Source organism: Malaclemys terrapin, chromosome 1 (genome assembly GCF_027887155.1).
Source record: "Malaclemys terrapin pileata isolate rMalTer1 chromosome 1, rMalTer1.hap1, whole genome shotgun sequence".
Lineage (NCBI taxonomy): Eukaryota > Metazoa > Chordata > Testudines > Emydidae > Malaclemys > Malaclemys terrapin.
In genome coordinates this window covers 350,268,950-350,287,674 of record NC_071505.1, presented here as the reverse complement: position 1 = coordinate 350,287,674, position 18,725 = coordinate 350,268,950, and the positions used below count along the sequence as shown (strand labels likewise).

General features: G+C 44.9%; 2 protein-coding genes across 2 annotated transcripts; one reads left to right on the top strand and one right to left on the bottom strand.

The window, feature by feature from the left end:
• Positions 1 to 912: 912 nt before the first annotated feature.
• On the bottom strand, positions 913 to 1,851 carry LOC128830253 (olfactory receptor 52D1-like). Its single transcript, XM_054016043.1, has one exon. It carries the CDS (start codon positions 1,849 to 1,851, stop codon positions 913 to 915), a length of 939 nt encoding a protein of 312 aa, XP_053872018.1.
• Positions 1,852 to 14,748: 12,897 nt separating this feature from the next.
• Positions 14,749 to 15,687, top strand: LOC128830255 (olfactory receptor 52E2-like). The gene has a single exon (XM_054016045.1). The coding sequence runs from the start codon at positions 14,749 to 14,751 to the stop codon at positions 15,685 to 15,687; it is 939 nt and encodes a 312-aa protein (XP_053872020.1).
• Positions 15,688 to 18,725: the final 3,038 nt, after the last annotated feature.

The following is an 18,725-nucleotide window of genomic DNA, read 5'->3' as shown; positions in this document are numbered from 1 at the left end:
CACCTTTCCTCACTTTCAATAAACTTCTAATATCAGAGGCAACTACACTCAAGGTTTCCATCCATTTACCATTTTTCATTCTCACTTATTTACTTCTCTTTCCCCTCCTCCCATTCTGATTAGTAGAACCTGCCACCTAGATTTTGACTTTGCATCTAAAAGCCAGCTTTCCAATTAACCCTATACTGTGTTGTGTTCCATTTTATTAATTCATAGTGGCTGAGTGCACAACATATGGTTGCAATTGGATTGACAGCATTCTGCAGTATACGCCCCCATATCCAGAGTAACAGAGTGCAGTTCTCAAAAACACACAGTTTCACATCTCTCACCAATAATTCTAGTACAATGTCCTCAATTCCTGCAGCAGCTTTCCTGTATTAGCACTTTCCAATGGAAATATTTGGTGTATCCTCCAGGCTTCCTAAAGTATTAGACATAGAAAAATCAGGTGAATTGTGCTCACAGGATCACTGTACATATGACAAAGAAGTTCAGCATTGTAGTTGCTTTCTTTGTCTTTGTCTAGCAGAAAGCATAGCTTGAGTTCATCGAACTGATCTATAACCATGTTCACACAGGGTCTAATGCAAAGCCACATTGCTTCACAAAGCAGTACTATCTTCCCATGGTCTGGAAGTCATGGAAAGGCGAAATGACAGGGTGGGTGGAGGTGGGGGATGATCGGTGACACTGAAAGAGATCAGGTGATGGTCAGAGACAGGGAACTCAGCAACGGAGAGAGCAGTCCTTGGTGATGGAGTAACAAGATCTTAAATGTGAGGAACTTCTGAAACTCTGAACTTCCACAATGCTGAGCTCAGCCAAACTGGGACAAAGCAACCTTGATTAACAAGGAAATATCCTTTCCCACTCTTGTCACACAGGTTTAAAGTCAGTGGACCCAGGTGATCAACTTATACAGGTGTATTTGCCCACTTTGTCACAAAGCTCTTTGGTTTTGGCCCCATAAATGATAGGGTTCAGCATGGGGGGGATTAGGCAATAGAGGTTGGCCAATATGATGTGAACATAGGGAGCAATGCCCTGACCAAACCGATGTGTCAGAGTGGAGAAGAAGAAGAAAGGATAAGACATCAACATCACACAGATGTGGGCAGTGCAGGTATTGAGGGCTTTCTGGTGGGCCTTCTTAGAGGAGATCCTGAAGACAGCCCTGATGATCAGACCATAGGACAGGGCAATGAGAGTTAGGTCTGACCCGATGAAGACAAAGGCTACCACCAAGCCATACAGCCTATTGACTGTGATGTCCCCACATGACATCTTTGCTATAGCCATGTGGTCGCAGTACGTGTGGGGGATAATGCGGTTGGCACAGAATGGGTGCCTGCTCAGGAGCAGGGGCATGGGCAGAATGAAGAGAACAGCTCTTATCAAACCCACGAGCCCTAGCTTAGCTATCCGTGCATTGGTGAGGATAGTGGCATATCTCAGAGGGTTACATATGGCAACATAGCGATCGAAGGCCATTGTCACGAGGACAGCTGAGTGCATCATAGAGCCCGCGTGAAGGAAGAACATCTGGGCGAGGCAGCCACCCACAGTAATGCCCTTCAAATTGAAGCAAAATATACACAGTGCCTTTGGCACGACGGAGGTAGATATGCTGATTTCTGTGAGTGCCAGCATGCAGAGCAGCAGGTACATCGGCTTGTGCAGGGTCTGCTCTTTGCCCACAACAAACAGAACAGTGAAATTTCCCAACAGGCCGATAATGTAGAACATAGAGAAAGGGATGGAAATCCAGATGTGAGCAGCTTCCAGGCCAGGGATGCCCATTAGGATGAATGTTGAAGGGTCAGAGGGGGTGAGGTTGAAAGCTGCCATGAGGTGGTTGATGCGTCGATCAGACTCAGAAAACCTCAAGGTGCCTGTGAAGGGAGATTAACACAGCAATGGGGTCATACACTTTATAACAAATAGGACAGTAAATATTTCATAGTTATTAACAATCTAGAAAGGGTTTGAGCAGTGAGGTGGCAACATTTGCAGATGGAACCAGTTTATTTAGGTCATATGCAAGTCCAGAGAAGTCCACAGCGGGAGCTAACCAGCAAGTGAATGGGCAGCATGATGGCAGATGAACTTTGATGTCAAAAACTGCAATGTGTTTTCCCATTGGAGGGAAAACCTTGTTCTCCTCAAACACCTAACATGGTTCTAATTTAACTGTATGATCTCAGGACAGGGATCTGGACATCATTGTACACAGCTCTGTGAAACTCTGCTCACAGTGCAAGCACGGACAGAGACTAAGCAAACATTGGGATCCAGGAAGCGTAGGATGGGGAATCATATAGAAAATACAATGTCATGAGATCAGCCAGTTAATATTTCACCCTCCTCTGGATTCTTCTGTGTAGTACTGGGCACCCTTCTCACACAGGATATTGCAGAGTTAGAGGGGTTCAGGGAAGGGCAATGAGAATGATGAAGGACCCTGGGAAACTCTCTTAAGAGAGAGGTTGAAAACATTGGGATTGTTACCTTACAAAGGAGATGAATAAGAGTGGATATGAGAAAAGTCTACAAAATACTGAGTGGTAGAGACGAGATCGAAAATGTGTTCTCCGTGTCTCATAGAACAAGATCAAGAGGATGCTTACATGATGGGGGACTATCATGGGAAGCGCAATGACTGAACAAGGTTTGGGGGGTGTGAAGGGATAATTAGCTAAACATGAGGTCTCAGTGTGACCCTGTGGCCAAAAAAGCCAATGTGATTCTTGAATGATAATCAAGGGTATCTCACGGAGAGGTAGAGATGTTATTTTACCACTGTATTTGGCACTAGTGCAACTGTTACCAAAATCCTGTATCCAGTTCTGGCGTCCACTATTAAGGATGGATGTTGATACATTGAAGAGAATTCACAGAAGAGTCACAAGAATTATTAAAAAAAAATAGAACACCTGCCTTATAGTGATAGACTCAAGGAGCTCTATCTATTTAGTTTAACAAAGATGGTTAATGGGTGACTTGATAACAGTCTGTAAGTATCTACATGGGGAACCAATATTTAATTATAGGCTTTTCTGCCTACCATATAGAGGTGTAACAAGATCCAATGGCTGGAAGTTGAAGTTAAATAAAATCTGACTGGAAATAAGGCATGCATTTTTTAAGCAGTGCATGTAATTAACTATTGGAACAATTTACCAAGGGTCATAGTGGATTCTCCATCACGGAGAATTTTTAAATGAAGGTTGCTCCTCTAACAGATCTGCTCTAGGAATAATTTTCAGGAATTTCTCTGGCCTGTACCCTACAGGAAATCAGACCAGATGATCACAATGGTCCCTTCTAGGCTTGAAATCTATGAACATGTCCGGAGTCAGCTGGAGGCATTTTGCCTGCAAGATCGTGCCTTTTTTTCTATTCATGACCGTGTTGAATTTAGCCCTATGTGGAGAAATTATCCTGTGATTGTGGTGTCTTGAAAATCTTACGCTGGGTGTCTATTTCTTGAGGCTGAGGGAGCCCATGACACTGCATGGATGAATGTTTTAGGTGAGAAAAATGATGACTAGAGCCTGTAAAGTCTCCGCACTGAGGAATGAATGTACAACCCTTGCCAAAAATGGCTAACAGAGATGGCTAGCAAATGGTCCCAGAGCATCCTGGGTTGATCGTCTGTGTCCCAGTGGCCCACTGTTTCAGTGCCTGTGTCTCCTGCACATGGCAGCTATATTTATCTAGGCCCTCACATGTCCCAGAGTTGCCCGCTCTCATTTTATAATGTGCATACTTCTCAGCTCGCAATTGTTCCTGTGTAGCAGCCTCCAAAGCAGCGTGCAGTCTGTGGGTGCTCCAAGAGAAGCAGCACAGGTGTCGTGTGTGAGATTTCTCACAGGTGAGACAGAGTCACTGATTTCCCCCCAGTCAAGGGAGCAAGTGTGATGGGAGGCACCTCACTCCCTGCAGAGGAAGAGCTGTGGGGAGTGTGGGGTAGATCAGAATGACTGGCAAGCATGGAGATAACATTGGTGACCAGTGTGCTGTTGTAATCAGGGCAGCCTGGGATGGGGAAGGAGAGTACTGACAGGAGGTCAGAGTATGATGGGAGATTGAAGCAGCTGAGGAACAAAGATCAATGGTTCTTTCCACCAGTGAAATGCCGGAAGTTACATAATTAAAATTCAAGAACTACAATTGGAAACAAAATTAAATAAAGGTTGTGACACCCAGTCTGCAGTTCTGTGGCTTCACAGGGCAAAGAGACCCTGAGGCCCCACCACCAATACACTCGGGGCCAGGAAATGACCCAGAGCTGGCCTTGGACCAACAATCACAGCGAAAAATTTAAGTTCAGCATCACAGTCCCCTTTCCATGAACATGCTGCTCCCAGCCTCCGCAACGCCCAGCACTTACCACCTATCCATGTACCCCCTGGCTGCCCCACAAACCCCAGCACTGTCTGCCTGTCCATCTACACTCCCCTGCTAGTCCCACAACCCCCAGCTCTGCCCGCCTGTCCATGTATACCCCCTGCCTACTCACACAACCTCCAGCACTACCCGCCTGTCCATGTACATGTCACTACGCACACCCAGAACTCACAGTACTGCTCTCTTGTACCTGTACATCCCCTCCCTGCCCCCATGACCCTCAGCCCTACCAGCCTATATATGTATGCCATGCCTGACCCAAAACCCCAAGTGGTACCTGCCTGTCTGTAGACATCCCCTGCCTGCCCGACACCCTCAGTGCTAACTGCTTCTCTGCGTAAACCTCCCTGGTTGCCCCCCAATCCTCCAAGCTCTCTACCTGTCCATGTACACCCCTGTCCCCACCCAATAACCCTTAGTGCTGCCCGCTTGTTCATATGGGCCTCCCACCCCCACAACTTACAGCCCTTCCACACAGTGATACCCCTCACCCAGGACCAAAACCATGTTCCAGACCCCACAGCGACAGTTCACAGAAATATCTTCTCGGACTGGGTTAAACTCTGTCTGTCTGCCCAGGGAAAAGGGAGAGATCAGCCTTAATAGCATTTCTGGGGCCAGTGCGTGGCACATTCTTCTTGTGAACTCAACTACACAGATGCCTACTTCAAAGATTTTGGCTGCAATTCTTAACAGGACAGTGAAGTTCCTGAATAGGAAAAATTTAGCGAACCAGAGGAAAATCCACATAAACCCAAAAAAGGAAGCTACTGAGATAGATAGAGGGACACAGTAAGACACAAGGAACTGATCTGAAAAACAAATATTTTTCTAAACTATTTCCAAAGCATTTGTAGCTCTTATATTACCAGGTAAATCCCTTGGCGTTTCTGACAATACTAAACAGTTCAAGTCGCTGTCCTGGTGAATTCTTGCCCAGATGGTTCTTGACTTGAAACCTGGAACCCTTCCTGAGCCCTCAGCACTAACTTTAATGCAGAAACAGGCAACTCACCACAATCCCGCTCATCAGAGAGAGGAAATATCCTTACGGTGACAGAAAGGCAGAGCCCCAAGAATCAGCGTATGAATCTCACCTGTCTCACACTCGGCATACTGGGCAACGACCTTTATGATTCCCCTGTACAGTCCCTGCAGACTCTCTGGTTGGCTGGATTCCCAGATAATTCCCTCAGCTCCGTGAGCTGCGGGAAGAGCAGAAAATAGATCCTGGAGAACTCCAGCTTGAGAGCCTCCCCCGGGAGTGAAGAAATGATTTGCCGATACCAGGGGCTCAGATTGTCAAGGCAAACTGAGTCTTTCAGACAGTTCAGCCTAGCAATTGATGGTGGCTTTCTTTTCTGTGTGTAGTGTATTGCCATCTGCACTATGTGTGGGAATGCTGCCACAAGATACAGGACCAAAAACCATTTTCAATTTATCATAACAGCATACCAATACATCCTGCCCATGCAGTTGTAATATTGAGTAAATTAGCCTCTGAAAAGTCACTGCCACCCTGTGGAGGCCAAATGAATTGATCCTGAATTAATGCAGGCCAAAGGGCATGGAAAAGGCTTTCTTCTGCAGGGATTCTGGCATCAAAGGTATTTGCCAGTATCCCTTTTGGAGGTCTAAAGTGGATATTTATCTGGCAGCTCAAACTGTTCTAATAGTTGAAAAGATTCAAATGATAGCAGTAAAGCACATTAGAAAACATAATCCCAACTATACGTATAAAATGATGGAGTCTACATTAGCTGTTACCACTCAAGAAAGAGATTATCGTAGGGGTTATCGTAGACAATTCTCTGAAAACATCTTTTCAGTGTGCAGTAGCAATCAAAAAAGCTGACAGAATTGTAGTTCAATGGGGTTCAAAAAGAACTAGATAAATTCATGGAGGATAGGTGCATCAATAGCTGTTAATCAAGTTGTTTAGGAACACAATCCCATGTTCTGGGTTTCCCTAGACTCTGAAAGCCAGATGATGGGACTAGACAACCACAGATGGATCCCTCGATAATAGCCCTGTCTGTTCTTTCCCTGTGAAGAACTTGGCATTGGCCGGTGTCAGGATACTGGACTAGATGGACCATTGGTATCACCCAGTATGGCCATTCTTATGTTCTTATCTGAGTCTCCTTTTTCTTCTCTGTGTGCTGCTCCTCATAGTAGATGGGGTCCACATACCTCACTGTCTCAAACGGTCCCTGCCATGAACCAGTAATTTGAACAGCAAACTTGGAAGTAACAATAACACTCAATCACTCAGTCTGAACATTCCCAGGTAGATTCCTTTGTTATAGGCCTTTCCTTGTACCTGTTGCCCATTTAGCAAAATTCTTCTAGCAAACACCCGCAAAGTCTTGAGGCCATTTCTTAATTAAAGAATATATTGGACTATGTTCATTGCCTGGGGTCTTTGCTCTTCCATGTTTCTCCAAGCAGGTGTGGAAAACCTCGAAGCTGCTTCCCAGACACCAGTTCAAAGGGAGAAAACTTGGAGGCTTGAGGCACCTTCCTGATAGCAAAAAAGAGGTGGGGGAAGAGTTGGTCCCAGTGTTTGCAATCTGAGGCTACAAACTTCTTTAACATCTCCATCAGACTTCTGTGATATCACTCTACCAACCCATCATTGTCAAAATTGTTCTGAATGCCCTTACCCTCAGTAGATTGCACAGTTCTTTCATGAGTAGTAAAGTGAAGTTAGGTCCTTGATTAGTAAGTATTTCTTTGGGTATTGCCACCCGGGAAAGACATTTCATAACATTATTTGCTCATTTGGCTCGTAACCAGGTTGCTAGGACTATGCCTAGAGGTCAGTAAACCTGGCTGAGTACCTTTGTCACTGAACCGTGCCTGTGGTCGATCTTTATCAGTAACATCAAAGTTTGCTGTATTAGCAGGCTGCCTTATGACTAAAGCTCGAAAGCAGAAGCGATGAGAAGCCTGAACAGCATTACCGAGGCAACAACATTCCAGCCTTCAGCACTTGATAACAGCCAGCTGACACTCTGAGCCCAGGGGTGAAGAACTCTACAGTCTGGAGCAAGTCAGTGACTGTTTTGCTTCCTGCCCAAAGCGTGGTCACTGCCTCAGTCGCTGGGGTTCCACCACTTCCCCATTCACCACAGCAAGTTTTTCATAGGCGTGGCTAAGGATAAGATTATATAACAGAAGTCATGGATTCTGTGCCTTTCAGAGACCTCCGTGACATTTTCCACTTCAGCTTCGGGCTGTGGAGCCAAAGCTCTCAGCCAGCGGGAGCCCCTGCGCTCTCAGTTGCCATCAGTGGCCAAGGACCGTACAGATCTCAGATAACATGGGTGACAGGGGGACTCAGATCTGAGCTGCTGCAGGTGGCTCTGTGACACTGGGGCTGCGGTACGGGCTCTGGAGCTCTGAGTTGCTGGGGCTGCGGCGGAGGCTACAGAGCTATTAGCCGTGGCGGCAGCAGGTGCTGGACCTTCCCCTCTCCCAATGTGGGGACTGGGCTCTCATCCTCCCGATCGGGCTTTAATCCTCCCTCTGTCAGTTCACCCCTTATTTTTCGTAAAAGTCACAGAAAGGTCATGGGCTTCCATGATTTTTTGTTTATTACCCATGACCTGCCCCTGAGTTTTACTAAAAATAAGTGTGTCAAAATCTTAGCCTTAGGCATGACAGATCATATGCTCTGTCCTTGTTCCTGAACAAAATTGTGTGGTGGACCAGGAAAGCCATTCCCCAGGGTGAATGTGTTACCCGTGGTTTTTTCAACCCAAAGCTCTTGGTAACTTTTACTCTGTGTGAGGTGGTATCAGGAAATAAATCAGGGGAAACATGGCCGTCTGACGGATAGCTGGCTGGCACAAACAGGAGAACACAAGAGTGCTTTCACTTAAAGCTAAACTTTACTGAGTGTCAAGCACTTACACACATCCACAACACATTGGTAAAACACCTCCAACCCTCAATAATTACAAAAGCTGAGTGTGGCTCTCGAGTGGCAAAGTGGCAACCCGTCTGTGGGGAACACAAGATGCATCCAGTGGGAGAGTCCCCCTACCTCAAACTTTTCCCCTTATTTATAGATTAGCAATACAATGACATGTCACTTAAAGAAAACTTGTTAAGCAGTTTCAAAGGTCAAGCAAGAGGTTTCCTTCTGGTCATCGATTAACCAGGTGTTTTTTTTTCAGAGTTTGGATGCCTTGAGGCCACTAAAATGCATGTATCAGCAATTTCAACACAATTCTAATCAGGAAGGATGTGATTAGATGAAGCTGCCCTTTTTGTGGCACCCAAAACCCCCTTCCCTCCTGCCTTGGTTAAGCTAAGGCTGCTGCATGGCCACTTGACAGCTGCATGGCCACTTGCTGACTTGGCTGCTTTTAGCAATAAGCAATAGTGGTTTCAGGCACTTTACTGGTTTGCCGAAATCTCCCTGTACAAATGCATTCTGGATGCTGTTGAGGGCTGTGGTCGTTGCAGGCCCACTGACCTGGCTGGAAGTGTCCTCCACAGTATCATGTTTTCTCCTCCCCTATTCCTATGAACTTTGTGAGTTCTACACATCCACTCACCAGGGTGTCCGCCTCCATCTTTTCAGTCAGCCATTCCCCCCATTCCTTCAGGAACTTCTCCAAAGTGGTACCAGTCCCCAGGGCCAGCTCTAGGATTTTTGCTGCCCCAAGCAAAAACAATTTTGGCTGCTCCCCCCCGTTTTTTAATTACCCCACCCCCGGTCCCGCCTCAACTCCGCCCCTTCCCCAAATCCCCGGCCCTGCCTCCTCCCCCCCAGGCTCTCAAGCCTAGGAGGGAGGGAGGGAGGGGGAGAAGCGGCACGCACGCTGCGGCCACTCGGAGTCTCCCCCTCCCTCCCAGGCTCTCAAGCCTGGGAGGGAGGGGGAGCAGCGGCGCGTGAATCAGCTGTTTCGCGCGCCATGGTGCGCGAGCAGCAGCAGCAGCAGAGGTGAGCTAGGGCGGCCGGGGCACATTTTTAGGGGCGGCAGGGGCAGCATTTTGGCGCCAGCCATGCCGCCCCTAAAAATGTGCCGCCCCAAGCACCAGCTTCTTTTGCTGGTGCCTAGAGCCGGCCCTGCCAGTCCCTCCCCAATATGACCAGAAAGGCCAGATATTGGAAATAATTTCCCTAATAAGTTTATTAAGGTTTAACACAGCTAAGTTTCCACACAAGAATTCCTTTATTAATCCAAACGGAACTTGGTGTTGATAACATCCAAAGTACAATTACAAGCAGCAACACACTTACGTATTATATCCTAGCAACAATACAGTTATATACATTACCTAAATATTCACAACAGCATCAGGCTCTGGAAATACCTTCCCATCATGGCATGACTCCAGAGGGGTAAGGAAAACCTCTGACAAAGGAACCCCCCCCCAAATTTGCTCTTTATAAGAATATAAAAATGGCCATCCTGGGTCAGACCAATGGTCCATATAGTCCAGTATCCTGTCCTCTGATGGTGGTCAATGCCGAGTGCTTCAGAGGCAATGAACAGAAGAGGTAATCAAGTCATCCATCCCCCATCGCCCCTTCTGGCAAACAGAGGCTAGGGCCCCTTAGTGCCTTGTTTTGCATCCCTACCCATACTGGCTAATAGCCACTTATGGACCTATCCTCCACGAACCTATCCAGGTCTTTTTTAAACCCTGTTGTAGTCATAACCTTCACAACATCCTCTGTCAAAGAGTTCCACAGGTTGACTATGCATTTACAAAGAAATACTTCCTTTTGTTCATTTTAAAACTGCTACCTATTAATTTCATTTGGTGACCCCTAGTTCTTGTGTTATGAGGAAGAATAATTAACACTTCCTTATTTACCTTCTCCACACCAGTCATGATTTTATATACACCTAACATATCCCCACAGTCTTATTCATCTCTCCTCATATGGAAGGTGTTCCATACCCCTAATAATTTCTGTTGCCCTTCTCTGTATCTTTTCCAATTCCAATATATCTTTTTTTCAGATGAGGTAACCAGATCTGCATGCAGTATTCAAATTGTGAATGTATCATGGATTTATATAGAAGTGATATGATATTGTCTGTCTCATTAGCTATTCTTTTCCTAATGATTCCGACATTCTGTTAGCTTTTTCCACTGCTGCACATTGAGTGGATGTTTTCAGAGAACTATCCACAATGAATCCAATATCTCTTTCTTGAGTGGTAACAGCTAATTTAGAACCCATTATGATATATGTATAGCTGAGATTGTTTTCCTATGTGCATTAGTTTGCATTTCTCAACCTTGAATTTCATCTGCCATTTTATGGCCCAGTCACCCAGTTTTGTGGGATCCCTTTAAAACTCTTCACAGTCCACTTTGATCTTAACTATCTTGAGTAGTTTTGTATCATCTACAAACTTTGCCACTTCACGATATATCCCTTTCTCCAGATCATTTAGGAATATGTTGAACAGTATTGGTCCCAGTATACCATCTGGTCCTGGTGACATATTACTGTTTAATTTATCCATTTGTTCCAAAACCTCTTCTAATGACCCCTAAATCTGGGACATTTCCTCAGATTTGTCACCTAAAAAGAATGGCTCAGGTTTGGGAATCTCCCTCACATACCCAGCTGTGAAGACCGATGCAAATAATTCATTTGGTTTCTCTGGAATGGCCTTATCATACTTGACTTCTCCTTTAGCATCTCCATTATCCAGTGGCTTCACTAGTTGTTTATCAGGCTTCCTGCTTCTGATGCACTTAAAGCACTTTTTGCTGTTACTTTTTGAGTCTTTGGCTAGTTGTTCTTCAAATTCTTTTTTGGCCTTCCTTCTATATTTACACTTCATTTGCCAACATTTATACTCCTTTCTATTTTCCTGCATAGAATTTAACTTCCACTTTTTAACTGATGCCTTTTTGCCTTTAACTGGTTCTTTTACTTTGTTCTTTAGCCACGGTGGCACTTTTTTGGTCCCCTTACTATGTTTTGTAATGTGGGATATACTTTTAAATTGAGCCTCTGTCATAGTGCCTTTAGAAAGATTCCATGCAGCTTGCAGGGATTTCATTTTTGGCATTGTACCTTTTAATTTCTGTTTAACTAACTTCCTCATTTCTCTGTAGGCCCCCTTTCTGAAATTAAATGCTTCTGTGGTGGGCTGCTGTGGTGTTTCCCGCCCCCAACCGACAGGAATATTACATTTTATTATGTTATTTTCACTATTACCAAGTGGTTCAGCTATATTCACCTCTTGGACCAGATCCTATGCTTTCACTTAGGACTAAATCAAGAATTGCCGCTCCTCTTGTGGTTCCAGGACTAGCTGTTCCAAGAAGCAGTTGTTTACGGTGTTAAGAAACTTTCTCTGTGCATCCTGTCCTGAGGTGACATGTACTCAGTCTATATGAGGATAGATGAAATCCCCCACTATTATTGAGTGGTTTTATTTGTATAGCCTCTCTAATCTCCCTGATCATTTCACTTTCACAGCCACTATCACCATCCTGGTCAGGTGGTCAGTAATATATCTCAACCGCTATATTCTTATATTAAAGCATGGAATTTCTATCCATAGAGATTCTATAGTACAGTTTGATTCATTTATGATTTTTACTTAATTTAGTCTATGCTTTCTTTCATATATAATGCCACTCTCTCACCAGCACAACCTGTTCTGTCCTTCCGATATATTTTGTACTCTGATTTTACTGTATCCCATTCATGACTCTTTGTACCCCAGATAGTCATGAATCACTCTAGTTAAGGACTGGAAAAACAAACTTCAAAAGCAGGGAAACATACTTATGCAAATGGCAGCTGCACAAACTTCATGGCTGGCTGCATCTTACAAGGCCTCCCTTGACCTAGTGAAATGTCAAAAGCCTTTTGGGGAAGGGGATGTGGTCAAAAGATGTGCATGAATACGGCTCAGCATTTGAGGATGAACAAATGGCAATAGATTTTGAAAGTGTGTCTGTGATGGATCAGCTGACGCCGGACCAGCATGGAAGGGGCCGAGGAGATGCTTTGGGCCAGAGCAGCCCTGCCCTGACCAACTTGCAAACAAAGCCAGAATTGGAGGAAGAGTTAAAAGGAGGGAACTCCACTCAGATACGGCTAACTCTGGGAAAGGGGCAGCTCTTGAACTTCCTAGCTTCCAGAGAGAGGCCAGGCAGCCAAGGCTGCTTCATCCCTCACAGAGATAGGACACAGATCAGCAGCAACGCCTGGTGCAACAAACGCTGTCCTTTCTCCACTCTCCAGGGGCAGTGGGGAATCTGACAGTGGGACGTCGAACCCCACTTTGATCCTGGTAAACTCATTAAGGTGGGCCATGGTGATGACCCTGAGGCGTTCCTTACCACCTTTGAGCAGGTGGTGGTAGCAGTGCAGTGGCCCCCGAACATTGGGCTGCATTATTAGCCCCCACCTGACTAGACCAGCCCAGGCCACCAACCGGGGGCTCAACCTGATGGCTGCTCAGGATTACCCCAGTTCCGGCATTAGGGGGTAACAAGCATAGCAATTGCCTGGGGCCCCAAGGCACTGTGGGTAAATGTAGTGTGAGTATTACAGTAATTTAATCTCTAAAAGTGGAAATAAGACTCTAACAAGTCTGCAAGACTCAGTTTGCCGTGAGAATCTGAGTCCGTGGTATCAGAGAATCATTTCTTCACTCATGTGGGAGGCCCTGAGGCTGAAGTTCTCCAGGGTCTATTTTCTGCTCTTCCCACTGTTCACGAAGCCGAGGGAATTGTCTAGGAGTCCAGGCCAACCTGAGAGTCTGCAGGGACTGTACAGGGGAATTATAAAGGTCGCTGTCCAGAACACTGAATGTCAGACATGTGAGATTCATATACTGATCATCAGGGCTCTGCTTTTTTGTCGGAGTATGGAGATTTCCTTTCTCTGCTGAGCAGGATTTTGGTGAGTTGCCTGTTTCTGCAATAAAATTAGTCCTAAGGGCTCAGGAAGGGTTCCAGGGTTCAAGTCAAGAACCATCTGGGCTGGAATTAGTTAGTTCAACTGGAGTAGTCCCGAGGCCCCTAAGGAAAGGTGAACTCGTTTGGACCAAAGAGGAAATGGCAGGAGAGTTGCTGAAATCTCAAACTCACAGGTTTAAAGGTTCATAACAAGTGAGATAATATATATTTTTCAAAGAGAGGGAGGGGTCTTTGAAGGCTCTAAAATTTTACATTGTTTTATTTTTGAATGCATTTTTGTACATAATTCTACATTTGTAAGTTCAAAGAGATTGCATTACAGTACTTGTATTAGGTGAATTGAAAAATACAATTTCTTTTGTTTTTTTTAAAGTGCAAATACTTGTAATCAAAAATAATTTTAAAGTGAGCACTGTACACTTTGACTTCTGTGTTGTAATTGCAATCAATATATTTGAAAATATCCAAAAATATTTAAATAAATGGCATTCTATTATTGCTTAACAGTGTTATTAATCACCCAATTAATAGTGATTAATTTTTAATTGCTTGACAGCCCTAATTAGAACACATATTGTTTGGTTCGACCCAGTTTACCAACCAATCCAGATTGCTCTGAATCAGTGACCTGTCCTCTTCATTATTTATGATCCCCCCCAACCCAATTTTGATGTCATCTTCAAACTTCATCAATATTCAGGCATGAGAAGGGTTAGCAGCTGAGTTGCTGACACATGTCTCTGCTTACACTTGTCAGTTAAAATCTTTTATTTATGTCTCAGACAAAGCTGGGTGCCTGAAGAAAGTGTCTCACCCAAAGAAACAAGGAAAGTAACAGAGGTGTAAGCCTGTAGCCCTAAATACCAAGGCCCATGTTCCCTTCCTGCCCATTCTATTAAGCAAAAAGTCATACCCCAGCATGATGTGTGTTTCCATTGGGGTAACTTGGCTAGTTTCCAACATAGGAATTGCATCATGGATCAGATCTATGGTCCGTCTGTCCTCTCTCTGACAGTGACAGCCCCAGGTGTTGCAATAGATGGTGAAAGAAACCCAGCAATGGGTGGATGGGGGGTGGTGCCTTGACCATTATGAGGGTGTCACCTCTAATGCCAAACAGTGAGAGATTGTTGCAGTTATTGACATTGAAGTTCATCTGCCATCTTGCTGCCCATTCACCTGGCTTGATTAGCTCCCTCTGAGAACTTCTCTGGACTTGACTATGACCTCAATTATTTGGTGCCATTTGCAAATGTTGCCACCTCACTGCTCACATCCCTTTCTAGATTGGTAATAACTATAAAATATTTACTATACTAATTGTTATAAAGTGTGTAACCCCCCTCACTGTGCTTCTCTCCCTTCACAGGAACCTTCAGCATTTCTGAGCCCGATCAATTCTTCAACCATCTCATGGCAGCTTTCAACCTCACCCTCTCTGACCCTTCAACATTCATCCTAATGGGCATCCCTGGCCTGGAGGCTGCTCACATCTGGATTTCCATCCCTTTCTCTATGTCCTACATTATCGGTCTGTTGGGAAATTTCACAGTTCTCTTTGTTGTATACAAAGAGCAGACCCTGCACAAGCCGATGTACCTGCTGCTCTGCATGCTGGCGCTCACAGACATTGGCATGTCTACCTCCATCGTGCCAAAGGCACTGTGTATATTTTGGTTCAATTTGAAGGGCATTACTGTGGGTGGCTGCTTCACCCAGATGTTCTTCCTTCATGCGGTTTCTGTTATGAAGTCAGCTGTCCTCGTGACAATGTCCTTTGATCGCTACATTGCCATATGTAGCCCTCTGAGATACGCCACCATTCTCACCAACACACGAGTAGCTAAGCTAGGGCTAGTGGGTTTGATGAGAGCTGTTCTCTATGCTCTGCCCATGCCCCTGCTCCTGAGGAGGCTACCATTCTGTGCCAACCGCATTATCCCCCACACGTACTGCGAGCACATAGCTGTGGCGAAGATATCATGTGGGGACATCACAGTCAACAGGATGTATGGCTTAGTCTTAGGATTTGTATTCATCGGGTCAGACCTAACGCTCATTGCCCTGTCCTATGGTCTGATCATCAGGGCTGTCCTCAGAATCTCCTCCAAAGGAGCCCACCAGAAAGCCCTCAGCACCTGCACAGCCCACATCTGTGTGATTCTGATGTCGTATGCTTCCAACCTCTTCTCTAACCTAACCCACCGATTTGGTCAGGGAATTGCTCCCCACGTTCACATCATCTTGGCCAACCTCTATTTCTTTGTCCCCCCCATGCTCAACCCTATCATTTATGGGGTCAAAACCCAAGAGCTTCGTGAGAAATTGGGCAAATACACTTGCAGAAGGTGATCACCAGGGGCCATTGACTTTAAACCTGTATGACAAGAGGGGGAAAGGATATCTCCTCATCAGTCAAGGGGGCTCTGTGCCCGTTTTGCTGAGCTCAGCATTGTGGAAGTTCAGTCTGAGAAGTTCCTCAGACCTAACATCTTATCACTCCATGACCAAGCATTTCTCTCTCTGTTCCTGAATTCCCTCTCTCTGACCATAACCTGACCTCTTTCAGCATCACCCATCAGCCCCCACCCCCACACACCCTGTCAATCAGACTTTCCGTGACTTCAGGACAACTAAAAGATACTAAAGCTTTCTGAGGCAAGGTGGCTTTCCATTACTCCCTGTGTGAATAGGGTTCTGGATCAGTTCAGAATAACGGAACCCAAAAGAGCTTCAGAGAGCCAAAGAAAAAGAAAGATACTACAATACTGAACTTCTTTAACAGATGTGCAGTTATCCAATGAACAAAATGTACCAATTTTTTCTACTTCCAATCCTTGAGGAATCCTGGAGGATAAACCAAAAGTGTCAGTTGGAGGAATACAGGAAAGCTGCTGCAGGAATTGAGGACATTCTACTAGAGCTTGTTGGTGAGAGTTGTGAAACAGCGTGTTTTTCAGAAATGATTGTACTTGTCGCTGTTGATATGTATGACCAGCAGAAGAATTCTACTGCCGACGAAGACTCTTAGGATGAAATGTTGCCTTTTAGAGACTAACAATAACAAACGAATTCAACTCAAAATATGGACATTGATTACCATCATTGAATGGAATTATAAATTATAAATAAATAATATAATAATGTTATTGTTTTTTTTTTTTTTTACACTACATATGGTTTGGGCTACTTTTTGGCTATTTTAAAATCCATCATTCACCCTTTTTTGTTTGAAACACCTCCCAACCCTCAATCGGGTTACAAGTACCAGTATTGGGGTTTTAATTTTGAATTTGATTGTCATCTCTTAGCTTTGTTGCTGATGTGGACAAACTCCAGCTGGGGCTTGTAGCATTTTTTGAAAATCTCAAATCTGTACTGGATATCTGATGGAATCTTGTAAGAAATAGATGGGGCTACTTTGGGGTTAGCGTCTGAGTGAATTTGGGCTATTAATGCAGCAGAAACCTGGCAAACCACCTCAAGGTGAGCTGGAGGTAGAGCATCAGCAGCCAGAACCACAGGGACCAGAGAAGGAGCCCAGAAGGGAGAGCTGGGCTGGAGCCAGAGAAGCAGCAGTGAGCCAGAAGAACCGGAGCTGGACTGAAGGCAGAGCTCGAGAACAACAGCTGGAGCTGACCAGAAGTGGGAGCTGGGTCAGCACAGGTCAGCTGCACCAACAGAGAACCAGGGCTCATCTACCGCAGGGAGCTGAGTGGCTAAAGGCAGGATAGTGGACACCAGCCATGCCACAAGTAACATGGCAGCGTAATGAGTAGCTGGGAGAGAAAGGTGGGGCCATGGGGAGAGGACCCAGCACAGGGAGAAATCAACAGACAAGAGAGCCTTGAAGGCTGGACTCAGAAGGGGGGACATGAATCTGAAGGGAGGGCAGATCCTCTGGAAAAAAGTCCTGCTACCTAGTGCCTGAGGGTGTGTAGCGACTGCCAGAACAAGTGTCTTACACACGGTTTCACCATAGCACAGCCAGGGCCTGGGCCGGAAGCCTGGGACGTGTGAGGAACTGACAGCGAACTTTCCTTATGTCCCAGAGACAGCTGTTTGTGTTAGCCCTGTGCCCAGAGTGGGGTTCCTTGTTTCCTTGAGCCCTTCTCATTTTTTCCTTCTTTTTTTTTACAGTTGTTGTTTAATAAATTATACTTGATATGAACTTAATGTAGTGATCAGTAGGTCAGGGAGGCATCCAGTGTGAGAAGAGTACCCCGAGTGGGGACACTCTAGCCCCTCTCCTAAGTGACCACAAATGAGACTGGGGGTTCAGCTTCCCAGGAGTTCTGGGCCCAGACGTGTCACCATTCTGAGGACTCTGCCACACAGGAGAGTGGAAGGGGAGTCTTTGAGGTCAGGGAGGCTGCTGGGTAAAGGGAGTGGGAGTGGGGACTCAGACACTTTCACTAGCCAAATCTCCTGGGGTAATTAAAAAAAAAAAAGAAAAGTTCCTCACAATAGCAAGACCATTCCCCCACTTACACTAGGGAACTGGGAGAACCTGATGGGTTAGATTTTAGTGATGGGTAAAGAGATGTGTAACTTGTGAAATTGTCATACAAATGATAAAAACTGAAATGTGTCACTTTGGGGAGCACACTTTCTGTCTAAGGTGAATGTAACATCACTGCACGAGATGGCTTCCCAGAGACTGGTATAGCATAAAATCTTTTTTCCTGTGCTATTTTATTATGGGGTTAGAGCAGTAAACCTGACATTGTTTATTTGGCCTCTTGAACATATTTCATAACAAATGGAAGCTTGGCAAGCAATTGACTCACAAATGATCAACAATTAGTGTGAATCACTCCTTCCTCCCAGATTTCGGTATTTAGACACAATGAAGGCACCCAAAGAAATCATTTTCCTGAGCAAAAACGCAGTTGAAGTGTATGAGCCTTTAGCATTAAAGAAATTAATGGAAAATTTTAGTTTTCTTTTTTTCATTGTGCTCCAAAAAAAGATTCTGCAAATGGCAAATTTTGTTTCAAAACTGCTACAATCCAAAGACACAGACCTATACAAAGTAGCAGTATTACTCCCCAAAGCCTCTGAACTTGTAGCTACATTTCAAATTGAGTTTAAAAAAGCCAAACATTCATCAAGTAAATTATCAGAATAATGAGGCAGACAAATCAAGTCTGAAGTGAAGTGCTTGAGGAAAGCAAAAGGGCAGGGGATCAGCTGATTTCATGGCAGACCTTGAAAAAACTAAAATCAAACAAAACTAAAATTTTCCATTAATTCCGTTAATGCTGAAGGCTTGTAAACTTCAACAGCATTTTTGCGCAGGAGAATGATTTCTGTGGGTGCCTTCATTATGTCTAAATATTGAAATCTGAGAGGAAGGAGTGATTCATACTGGTTGTTGATAAATTGTG

What these genes read in the sequence shown, in the direction of transcription:
- LOC128830253 (XM_054016043.1), bottom strand. Translation starts at nt 1,851, where the DNA reads ATGGCAGCTTTCAACCTCACCCCCTCTGACCCTTCAACATTCATCCTA.
- LOC128830255 (XM_054016045.1), top strand. Translation starts at nt 14,749, where the DNA reads ATGGCAGCTTTCAACCTCACCCTCTCTGACCCTTCAACATTCATCCTA.